Raw genomic sequence first — 19,488 nt, 5'->3', positions numbered from 1 at the left:
CAAAAAATATCAAGATCTTCTGAGACATTCTACTTGGAAGCAAGAAAAAAACACACCAGGAAGTAGAAACAGCCCTAATTTGCATATTAATGGCCTTCCAAGGAAGAGCCCTATGGATTACCAGCTCCAGGAAAATTATTCTGATGGAATTGTTGTGCATTCCTTTTCCTACAATGTACAACAAAGTTGCTTAATGCTTTTTCAGTCATTTTCAGATGTGTGTGCATGCTGCCTTTGTTGTTTGGTTGATTTCTAGATCTATTTGCGATTCTTGGACTACGAGATGCAGAATTCCAACGAATGCAAAAGGAATTTTGTAGCAGTCTATGACGGAAGCAGCTCTGTGGAGGATCTGAAGGCAAAGTTTTGCAGCACAGTTGCCAACGATGTAATGCTGAGGACAGGTCTGGGTGTGATCCGCATGTGGGCAGATGAAGGCAGCCGAAACAGCCGATTCCAGATGCTCTTCACATCTTTCCAAGAACGTAAGACCCTAATTAATGTGCCTGCCTTTCAGTTTGCTAAATGATACAAGTCCCAAAATCTGTTAATATTTTCTTCATGCAGAGCAATTACTGAAGCATGTTGCCAAACAAGCTATGTAAATATTCAGAACAGTTTCTATTCCAAGCATTTGTGGTGAGCAATAATTTGTAATGCAGTAGACAGACCACAAGATTCAAAACCAAGAAAACAGATACAACTGCTCATGACCTGTCCAGTCATATAACTGAGACTTTTGTCTGATCCCCAAGCTACATGCAAGCTTTTCCTTACAAAGCATGGAAAAGAGTACAGCTCTGAAAGTTTTTATCAAGTCAGATAATTTTCTCTGAATTTGACTTTTTATATCTCATTATGATATGCATTTGAAAAATACCTTATGATTATTTTATCACAGGTAGTGGGTGTGTGCATATATCAGTGAACATGTGATGTGTGTCAGATATTGTTAAGCAAAGAGTTTAGATTTCTTTGCAGCAACAAAAGCTTTATAAAAGCCTTTAATATTTTGGTTAATATTCTCTTTATGCACCTTACTTTCATTTATATTTTTATATGAAATCTGAACTCAGATAATAAGAAAGACAGCCTGTGAAAGAAACAAAATGTAGTTCTAGCCAGTTTAAGAAAAGAAACAATCAAACCAATCACAAAACTCCCTTAACAAAATGCAATAGTTCCATTCACTGAAAACGATTGACCCAGATAATCCTGTGAAAGATCTGTGAAAGACCTGTGAAAGATATCAATTTGTTTTCTTTGATAGGAATAATACATATTTGGCCCCTTTAGAAAGGTGCATTTATTTTCACATGCTGGCTCATGTTAATTTTTAATGTGTTTTTGGTTTGTGCATCGTTTGTCTGACAGAAAGATTTCTTTGCAGCTGTCAGTGGTTGGAATGAAGGCTCACCCTACCAAATACATTCTTCATCTGTATTCTGTGTGTGTGTACCCTGCAATGAAGCAACGAGTCTCTGCTGAGAACAGCCTCCGTAATTCCTTAATTATGGCTGTGATTAAAAATTTCTGACATTTTACATGGCTGAAACTGCATCACCACTGTACTCTCACACTTGCAGCCTTAGGGTGGTGGATTATGTTATTCTTGCCTGCAAATCAGGCTGGGGTCTAAAAGACACTGAGAAAGAACCCTTGGTTGAGATGATACTGCCCTTTTCTCATTTCTGCAACTGGAGATGTGTTGAATATTCAAGATCTGATTCATTTTTTTCACAAGGCATCTTGATCTGTTACCTTAGAAACAACTGCATAGACACTGGAGGTTCACAGCATATAAAGAGCTGGAGAGTGAAGCACTATGATGACTAATTTGAAACAAAAGTTTGAATAAGTGTATGTTTGCAAAGCTTTCATATTTTAAAGAATAATAAGGAAAAAGTGTTTTTTTTCTCTTACAGTATTCCTAATACATTTACTTGACATGCTACATCTTATGAGCTACTCCTTTCTTGTAAGCAGATGATAGTTTATACTGAATAGTATTCTGACTGAGAAATTCAAAATAGTAACACAAGGTGTGTTCTGAAAATTAACTCTGAAGAGTCATTGCTCACTAAAAGCTGAAAATTTATTAAAGGCTAAATAATACTTTGAAATATGTCTACCTAGCCTGCTCATAAGTAGTAGAAGAAACTGCATCTGTGATTTTATTGCTGGGAATTGGCTTCAAAGATTTACAGGTGATGCAGATGGTATTTGTGTGCCTTGTCAGTTGTCCCTAAGTGCTGGCCTATGCCACATACTGGTGCTGGCTGTCAGGAGCCAGCTAGAACAGATGTCAGTGAGGCACACTCTGAGACACAGCTCATGGCATGTAAACTGCAGAGCCTTTCAGCAGCCTGTGGGAATAATTAGATCATCTGCATGGAAGAGAAGGAATGTCAGACCTCATTCAGGGAGATGTGCATCAGGGAACAGACACCTGTGTGTCTATTCAGGGACAAAGGAAGAGGAAAAAGTTCAATTTTGTTCATATAGAGCTGAGAAAGGAACAAAATAGAAGATTGTATTTATGTTGCAGTAATGTGCATGGGAAAGAGTGACAAAGTAGAATTTCTGTATTTACTGTTCCTATGGGAATGACCAGGAAGTATTGGATCTGTTGCTCCTCGAGTTCCTCTCCTTGGTGTGGAGTTAAACTGTTGAGACTGTGAGTTTTCCCTTACACAAGGCTCTGTGTAGTGGAAGTGATATCTTGTTTAAACAAGCACTAAGCCTGAGTATTGTTTTCTTTCAGTGTAAAACTGTTCAGTGTTTATTCTTGCTACAGAGTAATTTCCTGGGGACTTGACATTTGTGTAGAACAGAGAAATCTTAAAGAGATTTCTTCTATGGTTATTTTCATGTTTCAATCAGTGCGTTCCAAATCAGTTTAAAATCTTTATGCTTTTCTCTTTTTTTTTTTTTTTTTTTTTTTTTTTTTTTTTTTTTTTTTTTTTTTTTTTTTTTTTTTTATCTAAAAAGTGGTCTTACAAGTTTCCAAACCTCTCACATTGATCCTTTCAGACTAGCAGTGCTATGAATATCTCTTAAGGAAATGCATGCAATGCATGAGACTGTTAAATTTCCTGCACCAGAAAATCAAGAATGATTCTCATCATCGTCATCATCATCAAAAACAGTAGCTCTAAGAAACACTTAACAACTGATTAATTTTTAATAGGTGACAATTTATCGTGATGATCTGATATTTCATTGTCAGCATTGTTAACTATTCCAACTGTCATTGTAGGGTTTGACTCCTTTATGATCTTTAGGATATCTTCAAATCTTAATCATATTTTGGTGCATGGCAGTCACGGTTACACTAGAGTTTAAATATCCAATAAATTAATATAAGAATCAGTAAAAGGTAAACAAAAATCTGGTATAATCAAAAGGTGTCTGTTCATCTGATAAGACTTGAAAAATGAATCTTTGTTTTCTCACCCACTGACTAGCTGTTCATTTAATTTTCCATGATTGAAGAGTGATCTCCAGCCTGATTAATGACAGGCATGCTACACCTACAGCTTCTTCAAAGAGCTGCTCCCCAGCAGACACACCTACGCTTTAGCCTAAAAGCAGTTTTGTAGAACCAGGGATATGGGATAAGAGAAAAACCCTCTGTATGCACAGCAGACAAGATGTTCACTTTCTCACCTCTGGCCACTCTGCTAACACGACTTCCTTCTGTGTCCATAACCCTGCACCAGAAACCCCAGACCACTCATTCCTTCTCCTATTGCCCCTAAGTCTGGTTTTAGGGCCCTGTCAAACACAACTTTCCTAATGGAGCACACATTCTATCATTCTAATTTTATTTTTATGAACAAAACCCATATTTGGACAGAAGTCTAAGGCAATGCTTAGAAGAATAATGTGTAGTTTGATCAAGTAAAGTCCTTGTTTACAGACTTGAAGAGGATCACCCAGCATGGGCAGTTCTTTAATGGGGAAAAGGGACTGCAGGTGTGCAGTCCTAGGGACTGTATTTTGTGGTAAAGCTAAGAGAAGTACTGAAAAAGGGAACAGCAAGGTGTTTAGTGCAACCTGTGAAGAGGCAGTTTCTCATTGCAGGGACTTAGGAATGTAAACAGAGTGCAGCTCTGCTGGTTTTGCTCTCTGCTTCCACACTAATATTTTAAAAAGAAACAATTGGGATTGCCTCCTTGCTAGTGAGAACTCATCTGTGATTTTCTTCCCTTCTGTGCTATTTGCAGCTATCTCTAGTGAAAAACCCTCACTGTTTAAGCATCCCAGTGACTCTCTGACCCTGAACAAAATAATTGTTTATGGTGCCCAGAGTGTATTAACAAAACACAGGCTGGAGCTCTGAGCACAGGCTCCTGACCTGCCATTCTCTGGTGAGTTTATTTATCAGAAAACCCTGAAAAAAGAACCACGAAACTGCATACAGGTGCTTTTGAACACTAGATCATTGATCTGTGTGTGGTATTAACTATCCATAAAAGTTACATTTATCTTGCACAGAGCTGTCTGAGGGTGACTGAGAAGGAGCATGAGTACTAAGACCATCTCATTTTCAAGTTTCTAATAGCTGTATTTTTACAAGACTTTTGTTTCATTAGTGGACAATCATATACTTGTAGTGCACAGTGCTATAACAATCTTAATTATTTTATAATTTTAATAAAGCAAATGTAACTGTCTCTCAATATATATTTTTCCTTGGAGAGACTGATAGAAAACTTCTTCCTTTATTTCAATGATGATCCAAGGAACATCTGAGGAATTTAAATTTTCCTTCTCTTGTGGAGGAAAAAAAGCCTTATTTTTCATTAAAGAACAATGGGAAAATCCAAATGATCTTCACTTAAAGAATTCGTGTGCAGAGCATGGTGCAATGAGCTATCTTGAATAGAGGAGGAGTAGGTGTGAAATGTCTAACGACTTCAGTGTAAAATGTTTCTCACATCTAACCATTGTTAAGATTTCAGAATTTTCCCATTCACCCTTAGGAGGAAGAAAATGTTATGACAAGAAAGGAAGGGGAGAAAGGAGAAAGAGAGAGAGATAAACCTAAAAATAACAAATAGGGTAGGACATTTGTCTAAGACTATCCCATCCTGGCCTGAAATCCCTGCCTTGAAACCAGCTCAAAGGGTGAATGCACACGGTTCAATGAAGACACCCAAGCTGGCTTGCTCAGAGCTAGTTCACACCCGGGAAGCAAAGGAGCTGCACTGGCAGTGGATGGTGCTGAGAAATAGTGAGAAATACCCGGGGGAAGCACTGCACTGGAGTGGAACAGCCAGGCTGCACACCAGGTCCACAACAGACCTGGAAAACTGTTTTGGCATGCCCATGATTGCAATTTATATCCAGAGTATCCTGCAATGCTCAACAAAATGGTGCCTAATGCACAGAGATAATGTAGTTTGTTACTTGTGTGATAACATCACAATGGCATAATAATTATTAAAAATACGGAATATTTAATTTATATACGGCTTTAAAAAAATCTGTAATTTTATAGTATAAATTGGAATGCCCTACGTGTGACTATTTATTTTATTGTCTGACTGAAACCAGTATAACTTTTTAAAAATACAAATTAGGACTACTTTTATTTCATGTTGCTTTGTAAGAATGGCATATGGAAGAACTATTAATACATTTTATGTTTCTCTGCCTTAGGGCTATTCAGGATCAAAATACAATTTTTTAAAAAAATTTAAAAGTATAGATTATGAGCACATATATTTCTAAAACCTTTCGATAGTAAGAAAATATAGACAATTACATTGGTTCAATTTTTAAGAATTTTGAAAACAGTAACCTTCAAATACCAAACAAAAGCTTTTTTGAATAATGTGGTGGAAACTTTCTGGAAATGTGAATAATATAACAATCTACTAATTTGTACTAGAAACAGAACATCTTTACAATCTTGATAACAAAAAGAGGGTTGTCATTATTATAGCTCAGGTTTTTAAACATAGGTTTCCTACACCTGAAAAAGACTATGGGATGTCATGTCTATTCCTGTTAATGCACTTGCTTACGTATCTTCTAGGAGAAGAGCACCATCTTGTGTTCAGTGTAAATAGCTGTTGCAAAACAGGAGATGTTACATTAGAATGAATGCAAGAATTATAAAATTTGTGTATTAAAATACAAGGTATTCTTACACATAGCACTCACATTCAAAAAAAGAAAATATTATTATTAAAAATAATGTAGAATGAAAATGTTTGGGATTTTTAGTATTGTATATATGATTTTATAAAAGCTATTATTTTTTATTAAAAATATTGATTTAATTACAAAATAGAAAAATAACTTTTAATAATATTTTTCATTGGTTAGTGGTTTAGTTTAGATTATAGTATTTTTGTGCTGTAAATAAAAGAATTTATTAGAAGCTTAGTTTATTAAAATATATCATATATTATATGTGCAGTTCTAATTTTCTCAGTTGTGTTATAATTATTATGAATTGTTCAACTTGCTAATAAGCTATCTCACTTATTTCTGGGCCAGTACCTTGGCAGAGCTTGACTTAAGACAGCCTTGAGATACAGGAGAAATAACACAGCTGTGTTTTCCCATCTGTTACTTTTAACCTATTTATGAAGTCAGGGTTTTTTCAGAGAGCCACAGAAGGGATGGAAGGGACTCCAGGATATGGTCTAGTCCAGCCCTTTTCCACAGCAGGTGGTTCAGAGCAGTGCCCTGTTGTGTTTTGAGTATCTTCAGTGATGGAGACATCACAACCTCCCTTCATAAACCATCTCTTGCACAGTGTTTAACCAACCTTAAAGCAAAGTTTGCATTTAAAGGGAATTTCCTGCATTTCCTTTAGTGCTCATTGCTTCCTGTCTTGTCACTGGGCAGTGCTGAGAAGAGCCTGCCTCTGTCTTTACTCCCTCCCAGTGGGTGTTTGGGTGCTTTGACAAGAGCCTGCTCTGAACAGTCCCAGCTTTCCCAGCCTCTCCTCACACCTCCAGTGCCTCAAGCCTTTAAAAGCCTCCATGGCCTTTGCTGGGCTCACTGCAGCACATCTGTGACCCTTTTGTGCTGAGGAGCCCAGAACCTGACACAACACTGCAGATGTGATCTCACCAGAGCTAAAGAGAGGGGAAGGATCACACATCTCAGCTTGCTGACAGTTCTGGTTTTGATGCAGCCCAGGACAGTGGTGGCCTCCTTTGCCAGAAGGGCACATTGCTGACTCAAGGTGATTTTCAAGGTGACCTTATTGTGTACCAAACCCTTTTCTGCAAGCTTGCTTTCTAGTCAGTCAGTCCCAGCACCTACTGGTGCATGAAATTATTCCTCCTAATGCACAGGACTTTGCATTTCCTTTTTTTGATATGCTCAAAGATTCTGTTTGCCCAGCCCACTGAGGTCTCCATCAGCAGCACTCTTCAGAGATAATCAAGAGTGGCTTCACAACATGTGAGTCACCTACTGGAGGCATCACATGGGGACCCAGGAGTTCATGTCTGTCCAGTTAATTAAATATTCCCCAACCTCAGTCCCTTCCACTCAGAGAAGTCATTTTTCTGCTGGGATCATGCTGCCCTACTGCCACCACTTATGTGTATCCTTTCTGTGTTTGAGCTTAATCAGGAGTTCATTGTCCATCCATGCAGGATAACTGCTACCTTCACTTGATTTTCAGCCTGTCCAGATAGACAACTGCTGAGCTTAGAGGAGGTTCTCTTACAGAATCAACCAACTCTCCTTGAACCTGTATCTGTCCAGAACCACCTCCCATAGCATTTGTCCACCCCTCAAGAGTAATATTTTGCTTTTCTGAGGCCCAGAATTATGCTTGTGCTTTTTGGTTTATTCCCTCTCTGCAGCATCCTGAGCTCCATCACCTCATGCTCCTGACATCCACCTTCCAAACTGATTCTTGTTTACAAGGCACAGCAAATCTACCCTCATCAGCTCCTTGATTACCTGTGTCAGGAAGTTATCAATGCACTCTGCAAACTTCCTGCTTGCTACTACCCTGATGAGTTGCCCTCCACAGATATCAAGTGGCTCAAATCCATAGGGACCAGAGCCTGTGATTTTGAAGCTACTTCCAGCTGCCTGAAGGAGATTTCATTGACTGCTTGCTCCTGATCAAGGAGTCCAGACACAAACTACAGTGTTGGTAACTTTCCACTGAGCTTTCCACTAATCATGCCCAAAAGTCACTTGGCTTCTCACCTGGGTGAGCTCTCTGCATTACTGCTCCTCTCTCCTACAAAGGGCTTTTATATAGTGATGGGGAAGACCATGGAGTCATAGAGTACAGCTTCTGCTGTGTGGAGATGTTTGTGCTGCTTTATCTAGTTGAAGTTAATGATAGCAATAGTTTTCTTTTGTGAAAACATCCACAAGCTTGTTGTCACATACTGCTTGATTCCACAGTCATGCTGGGTTCTGTAACAGCTTTAGAACTGCATCAGGACCAGATCCATCTTACTGTGAAAGAATCTGGTTTACCACTAGTTCATTCATCTTTTTGTTATTACTAGAATGTCCTTGATGTAGCATCTCGAGACTCCTTTGTTGTGCCTTTTTTGGGCAAGAAAGCAAATTCCTTGTGTACAATATGACTGACAAGTTTTCAACTTCCTTTGATGCTTTCATTTATTCCAAAAAAAATACCTTAATTAGAATGAGGGAAATATACTGACTTCTTGTCCAGCTAAATCACTCCAGGTTCATGGGACCACAGAGAGAACTTGGTTATTTTAATTTTACAAACATGAGCAAGAGTCATATCATTAGTTTTCTGAATTGTACATTTCAGTTTCTCTCATGCTAAGGTTGCTGTGCTGGTTCTGAAATTGCTTTTCTTCACTATTCATCTTGTTTTGACATTTCTTCAGATACCATTTTTTTCCTCCACCATTCAATAACACAATTTAAGAAAACTAAAATTTTCAATCTCTTTTTTTTTCTTTCTCTTGCCTTTTATTTCCAGATGTCCCTGTCACATTTTTGTGTAATGATTCTTTCTTCTCAAATCTGAAAAAAGGTCTTTTTTATTGCCCTTTATTTTTCTCTAATCTATGAAACATTTCCTAATATTTTTTCATTTTATAGAAAATCTTGCTATTTCTTAAGGGCAGAATAAAATAGTCAATTGACATTAGTTTTTCATGTAGAGTTCTATCTTTCTTCCTCTTGCTTTCACTTCTTTGCTACTTTCCTTTAGTTCTCCTTTCCTACTTGCCACCATTATGCTTCTGAATTCAGAAAGCAATCATTCCTTCTGACTTCACTTCTAAGATCCTTAATGATACTCTGAATGTTTTTTGGTGTTTTGGTCTTTTTTTTTTTTTTTTTTTTTTTTTTTTTTTGTGACCTTAATAGCATAACCTATCCTAATCCTGCAAAAGTTTGTTGGTTTGTTTTTGTTTTTAGCATTTCCCACTTGTTCCCATTTCACTCCTTGAACTTTCTCTGCTTGATATTTGGATCTTGGTTTTTTTGGGTACACTTTGTATTTTGAATGGGTGCCTCTTTAGATCTTCTTAGGTTTCTGACTTCTTTCTGCTCAGAGTAGGCAGTGAGACTTTTCTACATGTGGGAAACATCCCAAAAGATCCTCACCTTGCCTGGAAAGAGGGATTGCAGCTAGAGTGTGAAAGAATGATTATGCCTCTGATGTGTTATCTACGTGATGTGTCACATCTTGATGTGGCACAGTATCCTCCAGACTCAGCCTTCACTGTCCCCAAATGACAGCAACAGATAGATAAGGACTGTCCCTAAGTATTCTCCCTTTCTAATATGCACATGTGCTCTTCTGATCTGCCCAGCAAAAAGTAGAATCCTTTCTGTAATAAACTTTAAATGTGACCAAGCTCCCTGAACATCAGGAGATGGCATACCAGATTTAAATACAAAAATTGAATAGTGGGCAGGCTGGTTGATGCCTTCTGGCTAAGAGATGCAGTATATCTATAGTGTTATATCTGAGTGAGTGGTTGCATATTTGGAGTGTGCACTTTGATTTTGATGGCATTTACTATTTGCTTAACACACCATAACTGCTCCAAATATGCCAGTTATGAACACCTTAACTTAAACACTTATTGGTAAATGGATTTCTTGGCATGATATATGGAGTCATTAAGTTCTACATATAAATCCTTTGTAATGTCCTTTGTTTGCAAATCACTAAACCATTCTCTTTGCTGTGCATTTATGTTGTCATAGGAACTGCTTCAAAAGTTGCAGAGGAGAGCAATTTCCATGCAGTATCAAACTCAAAGTATCAGTAATATGCGCATCATAACTGCTTTCTGATTAGTTAAAGGTCTTAGTTTGTTTTTAAACTCTCCCTTAAAAATAATTATAATAATGCTTTTGGGTAAGTTAAACTAAAAAAAATACATAAGGAGTTCATTTTTGACAATTTAACACTGATGAAGTTTGTACTCTTCTAAGTTATGGAAAGCTTTCTCATTTGAAAAGGAGATTGAGGTGTAATTTCTCTCTATTTTATCTCTACACTTTTGGAGTAGTAGCTTCACAACCCCAACACCTAATGATCTCCCAATACTTCATAAACACCACAGTTTAGCAGCATCTTCAGTACCTTCCAAAGGCTTTCAGGTGGTTTCTTCATCATAGTAATATTTTATAAACCATTTTCCTGCGGTTTTAATCTGCATGATTCTTCATGGGCTTCAGGGATACTGAAGACTGTTGTGCTTCTTTGTCTTCATTATTTGTGATCAAAAGGATGTTTCTTACCTGTAGCCTTTTTCATGACTAAAAGATTTTTAGATTAATTTTACTTTCTTTCTGTATAAATGACCAGGCACCATTGATATGCCATCAAGTACATATCTTCTTTGAGTGACACAAGTTTTCTTATAAAATTGAGGTTTCAGCAAAAGCTTTAAAAGATGTTATCTACCATGCATTGGATCAGTCTGGGATACAGTTGACTCTTTTTGTAGCAGCCCATAGGGTGATATGTTTTGGATCTGTGGTTAAACTGTTGATAACACATTGTTGACTTTCCAACAAGGATTGGAAGCCAGCCCACTACACCCATGACAGTCACGCTAAGTGAAGGTTCACTGATTTTAGACAAAACTGAGAACCTCTTGCCACAGAATAATAAACAGTTGGTGACTTGAGTGCTCTCTATGTTGTGTGTCAAATATTTAAAATGCTTAAGGAACATATATTGTATAGCTTTGTCTTATTATAGAATACATGGCCACTCCTAGATGTGTTTGTAGAGGAGAGCTGAATGATTTGCTAATTTAATATCATTTATCATTTCTCTCATTTTTAGCCCCTTGTGAAGCCAACACATTCTTTTGCCACAGTAATATGTGTATAAATAATACACTGGTCTGCAATGGACTCCAGAACTGTGTGTACCCCTGGGATGAAAACCACTGCAAAGGTAACATGTAGAATTCAGAAAGTTGTCAGTTGCACTGCATGAGATACAGCATGTGATCCTCAGTTTCTTGCTAAGTATGTGTCAAGTTGATGAAAGTTCAGGAACAGTAATTCAGGGAGAGCATACATTAAACAATAGAGAAAATGAAAGAATGTATAAAATGCCAGTGGATTTTACTTTCAAAGTTTTCATTTATTTTTGTGTTGCACTGGTTACATCCTGCTGTCTGTTTATGCACTTCTGGGAGGCTTTCTGATCACTTGGTCTCTGCTTTCCACACAGTCTAAAGTATAATTAAAGGTAATATTTTGGCTCCTTTGCCATAGTTACCTTCGTAGTGGAGTAACATATGAGTAGCAGGTGTCTTTTAGCTGCATGCTATGCCCATAATAGCCCAAGTAGTCTTATAAAGGAAGGTGGAACTAACACTGCAAGAACCAAACAAATATACCTTTAATCAAGTGAAATTGAAATGCAAGGAACTAGCTTGTAAATATTGCATCTGGAAATCAGACATAATATTTTTGTCACAGGCACAGAGTGATGTTCCTACCCATGTGCTGACTAAATATTTCTAAATATTTCTGTGGTTCTGTTTAAAAAAAAAAAAAAAAAAAAAACAAAAAAACAACAAAACAGCACCTGTGTTGTCTTCAGAAAATCTTCAGAAAAAAGAGCTAAACTAACTTACATTGCAGCCTAGGGAGACAGTTTGTTTCTGTCTTGTATCCCCATGTCTTCCCCTACTGCAGATTTATTCCTGAAAACATGGGATGTGCCAAATTTAGGAATCAATCAAGAAAAAAAATCAGAATGAGGTGGATTAGCAGTCATCCCATAAGTCTACTGAAGCTTGCAAAATCCTGACAAGCAGTGCAATAGGGTAAAACACAAAAACATTTACTTCAAAAGAACACAGCTAAACTGTGGCATAGCATAATATTCTTCAAAGAAACTAAACAGACAATTGGGAAATGATTATTCATTCTCTGGTTCTACACAACTGAGGAAAACAGAAAACCGTCACCACTCTTCAATTTTCAGAATGATTTTCATCTTTCCTTTGTCAAGTATCTTTCTTTGAGTCTTGTGCATTTATCCTCTCTTGTTTTTCTGACTACAAAAAGGAGGTTTGCTGATTCCAGAAAAAATGTTGTTTGCTGCAGTGTTGCTTTTTCTAATTTTGCTTTTTCTCCAAAGTCTGTGTCAATCAGTTATAGAAACACTGAGTAAATCTGCAAGCTTAGACAATGAACTACTGAAGTTAAATTTTGGTGCCTAGGAGATTATGAAGAGATGAATGTCACTGTTTTGGTGCCAATACTTCCATTTCAAAGGCTTTTTGTTAATTCCTTTTATATGTTTTTGGTTGCCAGGAAAAATGACACTAAACTGGGTCTTGAAACTTAACCACAGTTGTCTTGCAATGCCTGAGAGAGACTGATGCAAACACTTCCAACTGAATTTCTACAAGGCTCAGTCACCATTTTGTGCCAAACCTTGTGAAAGCAAATCACAGAGAAAGATGCACAAGAGGAAGGGGAAACTGGTTTTATTTCATCCTTTTACTGCATTTTTCTGCTTTATTCACAATGCAGAATTTGCTGACTTATTAGAGGCTCTTGAGTAAAGGGTAGTCAATATGATCAACTTTTGGGGTTTTATGGCTGTTTAGAAAAATTCTAACTGAAATAACTTGCACAAATTTGTTTTTTCTTTCTTTTCTGAAATCTAAATTTGAAAACCTTTTCTATTTGCCCCTGATTCAGCTTTTTCATTGAACAATGTCAAAATTCCCACTCAGCTAACAAATATTAGACCTTAAATCCTGTAAAATCTTGTTCTTTCATAGGACCTAATGTCCTAGCTGCATATAGTTACTGGAAGAGAAAAAGTAATGAAGAGAGCATCTGTAAAATTCTTGGGGGCTTTAGCAGACAAATGGAGTTCAGAGGTGACACTAAAGCCATCTGCTTGTTATGGTGGTTGTTTTCCATAAAAAAATGTAAATAATTCTTTCATTTAATTAAAATTGCAATATACCCTGAATAAATAAGTTTCCAAGTGAATGGACACACAAAGGATTTGTGTCATGCTTATTTGGCTTCCACAAATATCTGATTTCTTCCCCTTTTCTTTTTTGTTGGTGGGATTGATTAAGTGAACTCAGAAATAGACTAGGCTCAGCTTTGCAGTAATCTGTGACCCCATCATAGTTGTTTTTATTCTTGAACTACAATTAATGCTGTGCTTTTTTTTTCTTTTTTTTTCTTATTCCCTGTCACACAGAAAAAAGAAAAGCAAACTTATTGGACCAACTTACCAATACCAGTGGGACTATAATTGGGGTGACTTCTTGCATTGTGATCATCCTCATTGTTATCTCTGTTATAGTACAGATCAAGCAGCCTCGTAAAAAATTTGTCCAAAGGAAAACAGACTTTGATCAAACAGTGTTCCAGGAGGTGTTTGAGCCTCCTCATTATGAGTTATGCACCCTTAGAGGGACAGGGACTACAGCTGACCTTGCTGACGTTGCAGATGACTTTGAAAATTATCATAAACTGCGGAGATCCTCTTCAAAATGCATTCATGACCATCACTGTGGATCACAAGTGTCTAGTATTAAGGGCAGCCGTAGTAACCTCAGCACAAGAGATGCTTCTGTCTTGACAGAAATACAACCCCAGCCTGTAAAACCACTTGTTCAGCCCATGAACAGGAGAAATATCCTTGTCATGAAGCATAGCTACTCACAAGATGCTGCAGATGCGTGCGAGATAGACGAAATTGAAGAGGTGCCAACCACAAGTCACAGGCTGTCCAGACATGATAAAGCTGTGCAGCGGTCAGTATCAATAGATTTTTGATGAAGACTATTGTGTAAGGACTGATTTGCCCAAACATATCCACTCTTTGTTCAGTAAAGACATATTTTCTTTCTCCTTTATTTATTGTTTAAATTTTTGTTTCCTGACAGCATATGCCATTATATTACCTCCCTTTCTGTCTCTTTTTCTCATCTCTGCTTCTCTTTCCTGATGGATCCTGTATCTCCATTTTACCTTTCTACTTTATTTCTTTCTTTTTCTTTTACTGTTTTACATATACCCACATGCATACGCAGGTCAATAGAGAGCAGGTACAATTTTTAAATACCAAAGAAAATTGTGTGAATTTAGTTTTTGGAACAGCCACATACATGTGGTTTCCTTGTAACTGAGGTGGCCTTGAATATCATCCACTGTTGGTATAACCATCTCTAAATACATTCATCAATAAATAAAAAATACATATGTCCATTTTGATGCATGACACAAGAATGAGGAATGCAGTCCTGGGGTAAGGAAACCCCTTTCCTCATGAAACATTACCTTTTATATAATGAATGACAGTATTTCTGAAATTTTACTGTATCTGTTCCATTATTAACCACAGTATTTTGGTTTGTCAAATAAACATAGATAGACAAATTAGAACATGAGACAACATAGTGAACTCATATATATATATTTACATATAATAATGAAGTTAAAGGGAATCTTTCTAATCAATAAAAAAGCAAAATCACTCATAATATTTTTAATAAAAGAATTCTTCTGTATATGGCACTTTGAATCAGTGTAAATATGAATTATTAAGAGTTTACAAGTAAAAGATAACAAAAAAATATGAACAATTTATTTGAAAATTAACATATAACCTTTTTTAATATTTTTTTTCTTGCATGTATTATTTATGCATTTCTTGTTACTGTTTACATGCCCTCCATATTTTCTTTTCACATTAAGGCATTTCTTTCTCTTAAAAAAAAAAAAAGTTATTTGGTTATTTTAATTCAATTGCATGTCTATGTAAATTACTTCATGAATAGCAATCAGATTATCAAAGTGTACTGTTTATTAAGTATCTATATGAATATATTTATTTTTTTCTATGCAAACACTATTATTTTGAATGAAATAGCCATAACATTCCAGGTTCTGCCTGATTGGGTCTCTAAGCAAACATGAGTCTGAGTACAACACAACTAGGGTCTAAGAGAAAAACCTGAGGTAAGTAAACATATCTATACAGCAATTGAACCATCTGTTGCTTTCCATTTTATTTGTTATATTGCTAAAATGTATATTAGGTCTCAAATTAGATGTCACTTTGTATGGAGTCAAGTTTGAATGTTAAAAATCTGAAAGCCAGATGACCACTTTAGCATTGCACACTAAGCAAAATCTGTTAATTCCTTATTCTTGACAGAATTACAGTCAGCCCCCTGCTAAAACAATCTCCATTCCACTGCATTATAAGGTCATGTGCTTGACATGGCTCTTGCATTTCATTTATTTATTTATTTATTATTATTTATGGAAATAAAAGAGCCTCAGCATGTGAAAAACCCGTAAAACTTGGCAATTTAACTCAAGTATGATGTGGAGCAATGTGTTTTCAGTTCATTTTTTTCTTGTGAAGTGTTGGAGGAGGAGTATGTACTATTACTGACAAATTTAGAGATTCTAAGGTTAATGTTTTCAAATTAAATTTACTTTCTGGAGTGTTTTCCTAGACTTTTCATTTTGCATATTTTTTATCAGCACTTAATAAACCTAATCTCAGTTGTTTATAATGGAGTTATAGATAGATGCTAGTCTGTCCGTTTATACTTGTGTATATATAAACATAGATATGTGTATATACATTTTCATGTGTATATATGTATAAAGAAATTTTACAGTTAAATAATCCATTAACAGTTTTATTGCCTGTAGATAGTTTAAGTAAATATTTTTCTTCTTCTTTTTTTTTTTTTATTTTTTTTTTTTTTCTCAGAGAGAGCATATTTTTACTTAGTTTTGGTTTCAGAAAACTATTCATGCAGACATGAAAACTCTGAATGGAAAAACCTCTAATGAACTGTCTCAGCCCTCTGAAAGAGAGAGTGAATAATTTTCCAATTTAATTTAATTGCCTTTATGCAAACTTAAGAAGTATAAACATATCTTAACTCCTTAGCAAGATATTCCCATTGCACAAAAATATATTTCTTTTGTAATTTGGTTTCTGGCCACAAAGTGCTACTTAGTAATTAAATATATTTGGAGATTTACTGAAAACTTGAGTAAGAAATTAGTTCTTAAGATGGTCCGTTTTTTTTTTCCTTTATTTATTTTTTAAAGTCATAGTTTTCTTTAAGTTGATCTTTTTATGTCTGTTGCTTACTTGTATGTTGTGTGATATGTGGAAGAAGATTTACATTGAACTTTTGTTATATGTACATTGTTTTCATTATATAGACTGCTTGAGAATAGTGCGCTCCTGGGTGATTTTGAACATGCTACAGTGAAATGTGAAACTATCGTCCTTGGAAACACCAGCTAGAGGTTTTATGGACTCTGACCAGCTATTCTCTTATCATGAAAAAATTCAGCAGTGTTGAGTAAAATTACTAGAAGGCAATAAGACTTTGGTTATTATGCTTATCAGTCATTTCTCTTTTTCTTTTTCTCTCTTTTTTTTTTTTTTGTTGCAAGTAAAATTCCCAATTTCAGGAACAATTAATTGAAATCAGGTATTTAGCCATTCATAATCACTTCAATAGAAATGTTTGTTGGATAAGCACCTAGCAATATGACTGAATTTGACATTGAGAAATTAATCTGCATGTATGTTACTGAATATTTGAGTTGGCAAAAAATCCCTTTATTAGATACATTGTAAAAAGCATGCATTCACAGTTATTGCTGTTACTGTTCCATTTCTGTGTCATATGCTTGCTACTTGTAACTTTTATATAAAAATACATAAAACAATGTATAATGATTTTGTACCTTGAGTTTAATGCAATGTTTTCTTTAACCTAATTTACCAGTCCTGTGTAATTCAGGAGATTAAGCTCAAAGTGTAGTTTCTAGGAACTTGAAACACAGATATATCAGAGAATCAACTGTCTGTCATCCCTCAATTACTGAACAGAAAACATTATTTTTATAATAGGTTTATCACCTTATTTCAGTTAAAAGGTTTGTGATAATCTATGTATTTCATTCTGTACTCTTAACTAATTTATTTCCATGGCAATTATTAGGAAGTTTGCATCAGTATGGTAGAGTAGCAGATTTTTATCAGTTACACAAATCTTATGGTTGGGTTCCAACTCTAGAAATACAGACAGAAACCATTTCACTAGGCAAGATAAAATTATATTTGTAATTCAAGCTGTAAGTATTAATAACCAACACAAAAATCAAATTTGAGATGTTGCATTGTTAAGGAATTATTAGAGGTTGAATAGCCACTATTATGTAAACTTGAAAGCCCCCTCATCTAAGAACTCAATAACTATGCATAAAATCATAGTTTCATTATCTGTTTAAAGTGTATCTTCCAAATTCTCTTCCAAAACAAATCTCATCTCCTTCTGAAACATCTTGTGTCATTCATGGTTGTTAGGTTTTTCTGCATAAAAATATTATTAGATTTATTGGAAAAAATTTAAAGAATTCCATCTATCTTCCTAAACTATAAGAACATGGGAAAAAAGAAAACCTAAAAGACTGACATAAGAAATAAGGTGATCTATATGAGCTATTTAAATATACAATATATAATTTGCATAATTAAAAATACAGAAAATCTGTTTTCTACAACTGTGACTTAATAGTGACATGAGAATAAGGATTTCAGGTATTTGACTACTTTTACATTTACAATGTATTTTATGACTATTTTTTTATCTTGAATAATTTGTTTGTTTTCACATATTAGCTGCAAAAACAGTTGTCTGTCCTCTGCAGTCATTGAGAGTCACTGAGTCATCCCTCAGTTACATGGGTTTGCAGCATGCACTAATAGTTCATTTCCAGATCAGTAGCTCTTCAAAAGTTCATCCTATTTATCACTGTTATTTTTCTTAACCTTTCCAAGTCCTAGCTCATCTTTTTTTAAATATATGTTAAGATAATTGCCACATTCATGCTTAAAATGGATGCACCCATGTGTCCATTACAAAATAAAGGAAGAATTAAAGACTTGCTAAAAGAAATGCATATACATACAGACACTTGTATGCATATTTATAAATATTTAGTATTGGACATAATTTATAAATAAGTATAAAAGGAGAAATCTAAATATGAATTTAGCATTGAATGAACTATATTGTTCTCACAGAAAAATGATGAACTTGTTTTTTTAAAGTTGCTGCATAATTATATTTAAGTGCCTCAGTCCCACTGTGACAGAGAGTCTAGTCCCTCCTAGACAAATACACAATAAAATTAATTTAAAGATTTTTTTCAGTGAAGTGTTAACTGAAAGAATTGAACTGGAGACAACATGGATATTAATAATTACATTGCATGCACATTCTTGCTTTCTTTTAAAAATATCTGATTGTGCCACACGAGAAGGAGGGAGAAACATAAAATTCTGTGTAAGCAGAACAAATCAAGCAAAGTGAGAATGGTAATGCTTGACCCTGGAAACTCCTTTAGAAACATATTGCCTAATAGCTAGGTAACCCCTTAAAAACATTTTGAGTACAAAATACTTGTATACTGGGGTCAAATTATATCTAGCAAAAATATTAACAAAAGTGAGTTCAAACACAGATAAAATACTATAATTGAAATATTTAATTTCAAGTAATTGAATTCTTTGTATAGTCAGTGTGAATAATAGCCTAGTCCACTATACCACAAACAGTAAAGATAATATTTGCTTCATATCACACCATAGTAGGATATCTTAATGTGATCTGTGAAACTCAAAATATTAAAATAAAAGGGGTTGTTGCTGGAAGTAAACAGTTTTCCTTTCCTATCAGTATTTTTCATTATTATGAATCCACTTGTTTAAAACCAGAAGGAAGTTTAAACAAACTTTCAATTTTATGGAAAGGAAGTTTGGGTTAAATTAACGCAGCTGTATTTGCTAATATTGCATAACACAGTAAATCACTGTGGATTAACTGAGCTGCTAGTCCTGGCTTCATGCATTTTATCTCATGTTTGCCTTAAACTAAAACTAAGAACTATAGTTTGGTGCTAGATAGTTGTGGTTTGACTGGTGCAATGACAGTGGTCTAC

The 19,488-nt window shown here is 35.3% G+C and overlaps 1 protein-coding gene across 1 annotated transcript in view; it reads left to right on the top strand.

Moving 5' to 3' along the window:
• NETO1 (neuropilin and tolloid like 1) overlaps nucleotides 1–17,716 on the top strand; it is a 61,993-nt gene extending 44,277 nt beyond the window's left edge. The window contains exons 7-11 of the mRNA XM_056484322.1: nucleotides 257–485; nucleotides 11,294–11,407; nucleotides 13,697–14,255; nucleotides 15,388–15,462; nucleotides 16,696–17,716. Of these exons, the coding sequence (XP_056340297.1) occupies nucleotides 257–485; nucleotides 11,294–11,407; nucleotides 13,697–14,255; nucleotides 15,388–15,448 (963 nt within the window). The 3' untranslated portion in view covers nucleotides 15,449–15,462; nucleotides 16,696–17,716. The remainder of the gene's footprint in view (nucleotides 1–256; nucleotides 486–11,293; nucleotides 11,408–13,696; nucleotides 14,256–15,387; nucleotides 15,463–16,695) is intronic.
• The last annotated feature ends 1,772 nt before the right edge of the window (nucleotides 17,717–19,488 follow it).

The sequence above is a fragment of the Oenanthe melanoleuca genome, chromosome 2 (genome assembly GCF_029582105.1).
Source record: "Oenanthe melanoleuca isolate GR-GAL-2019-014 chromosome 2, OMel1.0, whole genome shotgun sequence".
NCBI lineage: Eukaryota > Metazoa > Chordata > Aves > Passeriformes > Muscicapidae > Oenanthe > Oenanthe melanoleuca.
The sequence above is the reverse complement of the archived record's forward strand: the minus strand, read 5'-3'. Positions and strand labels throughout refer to the sequence as shown.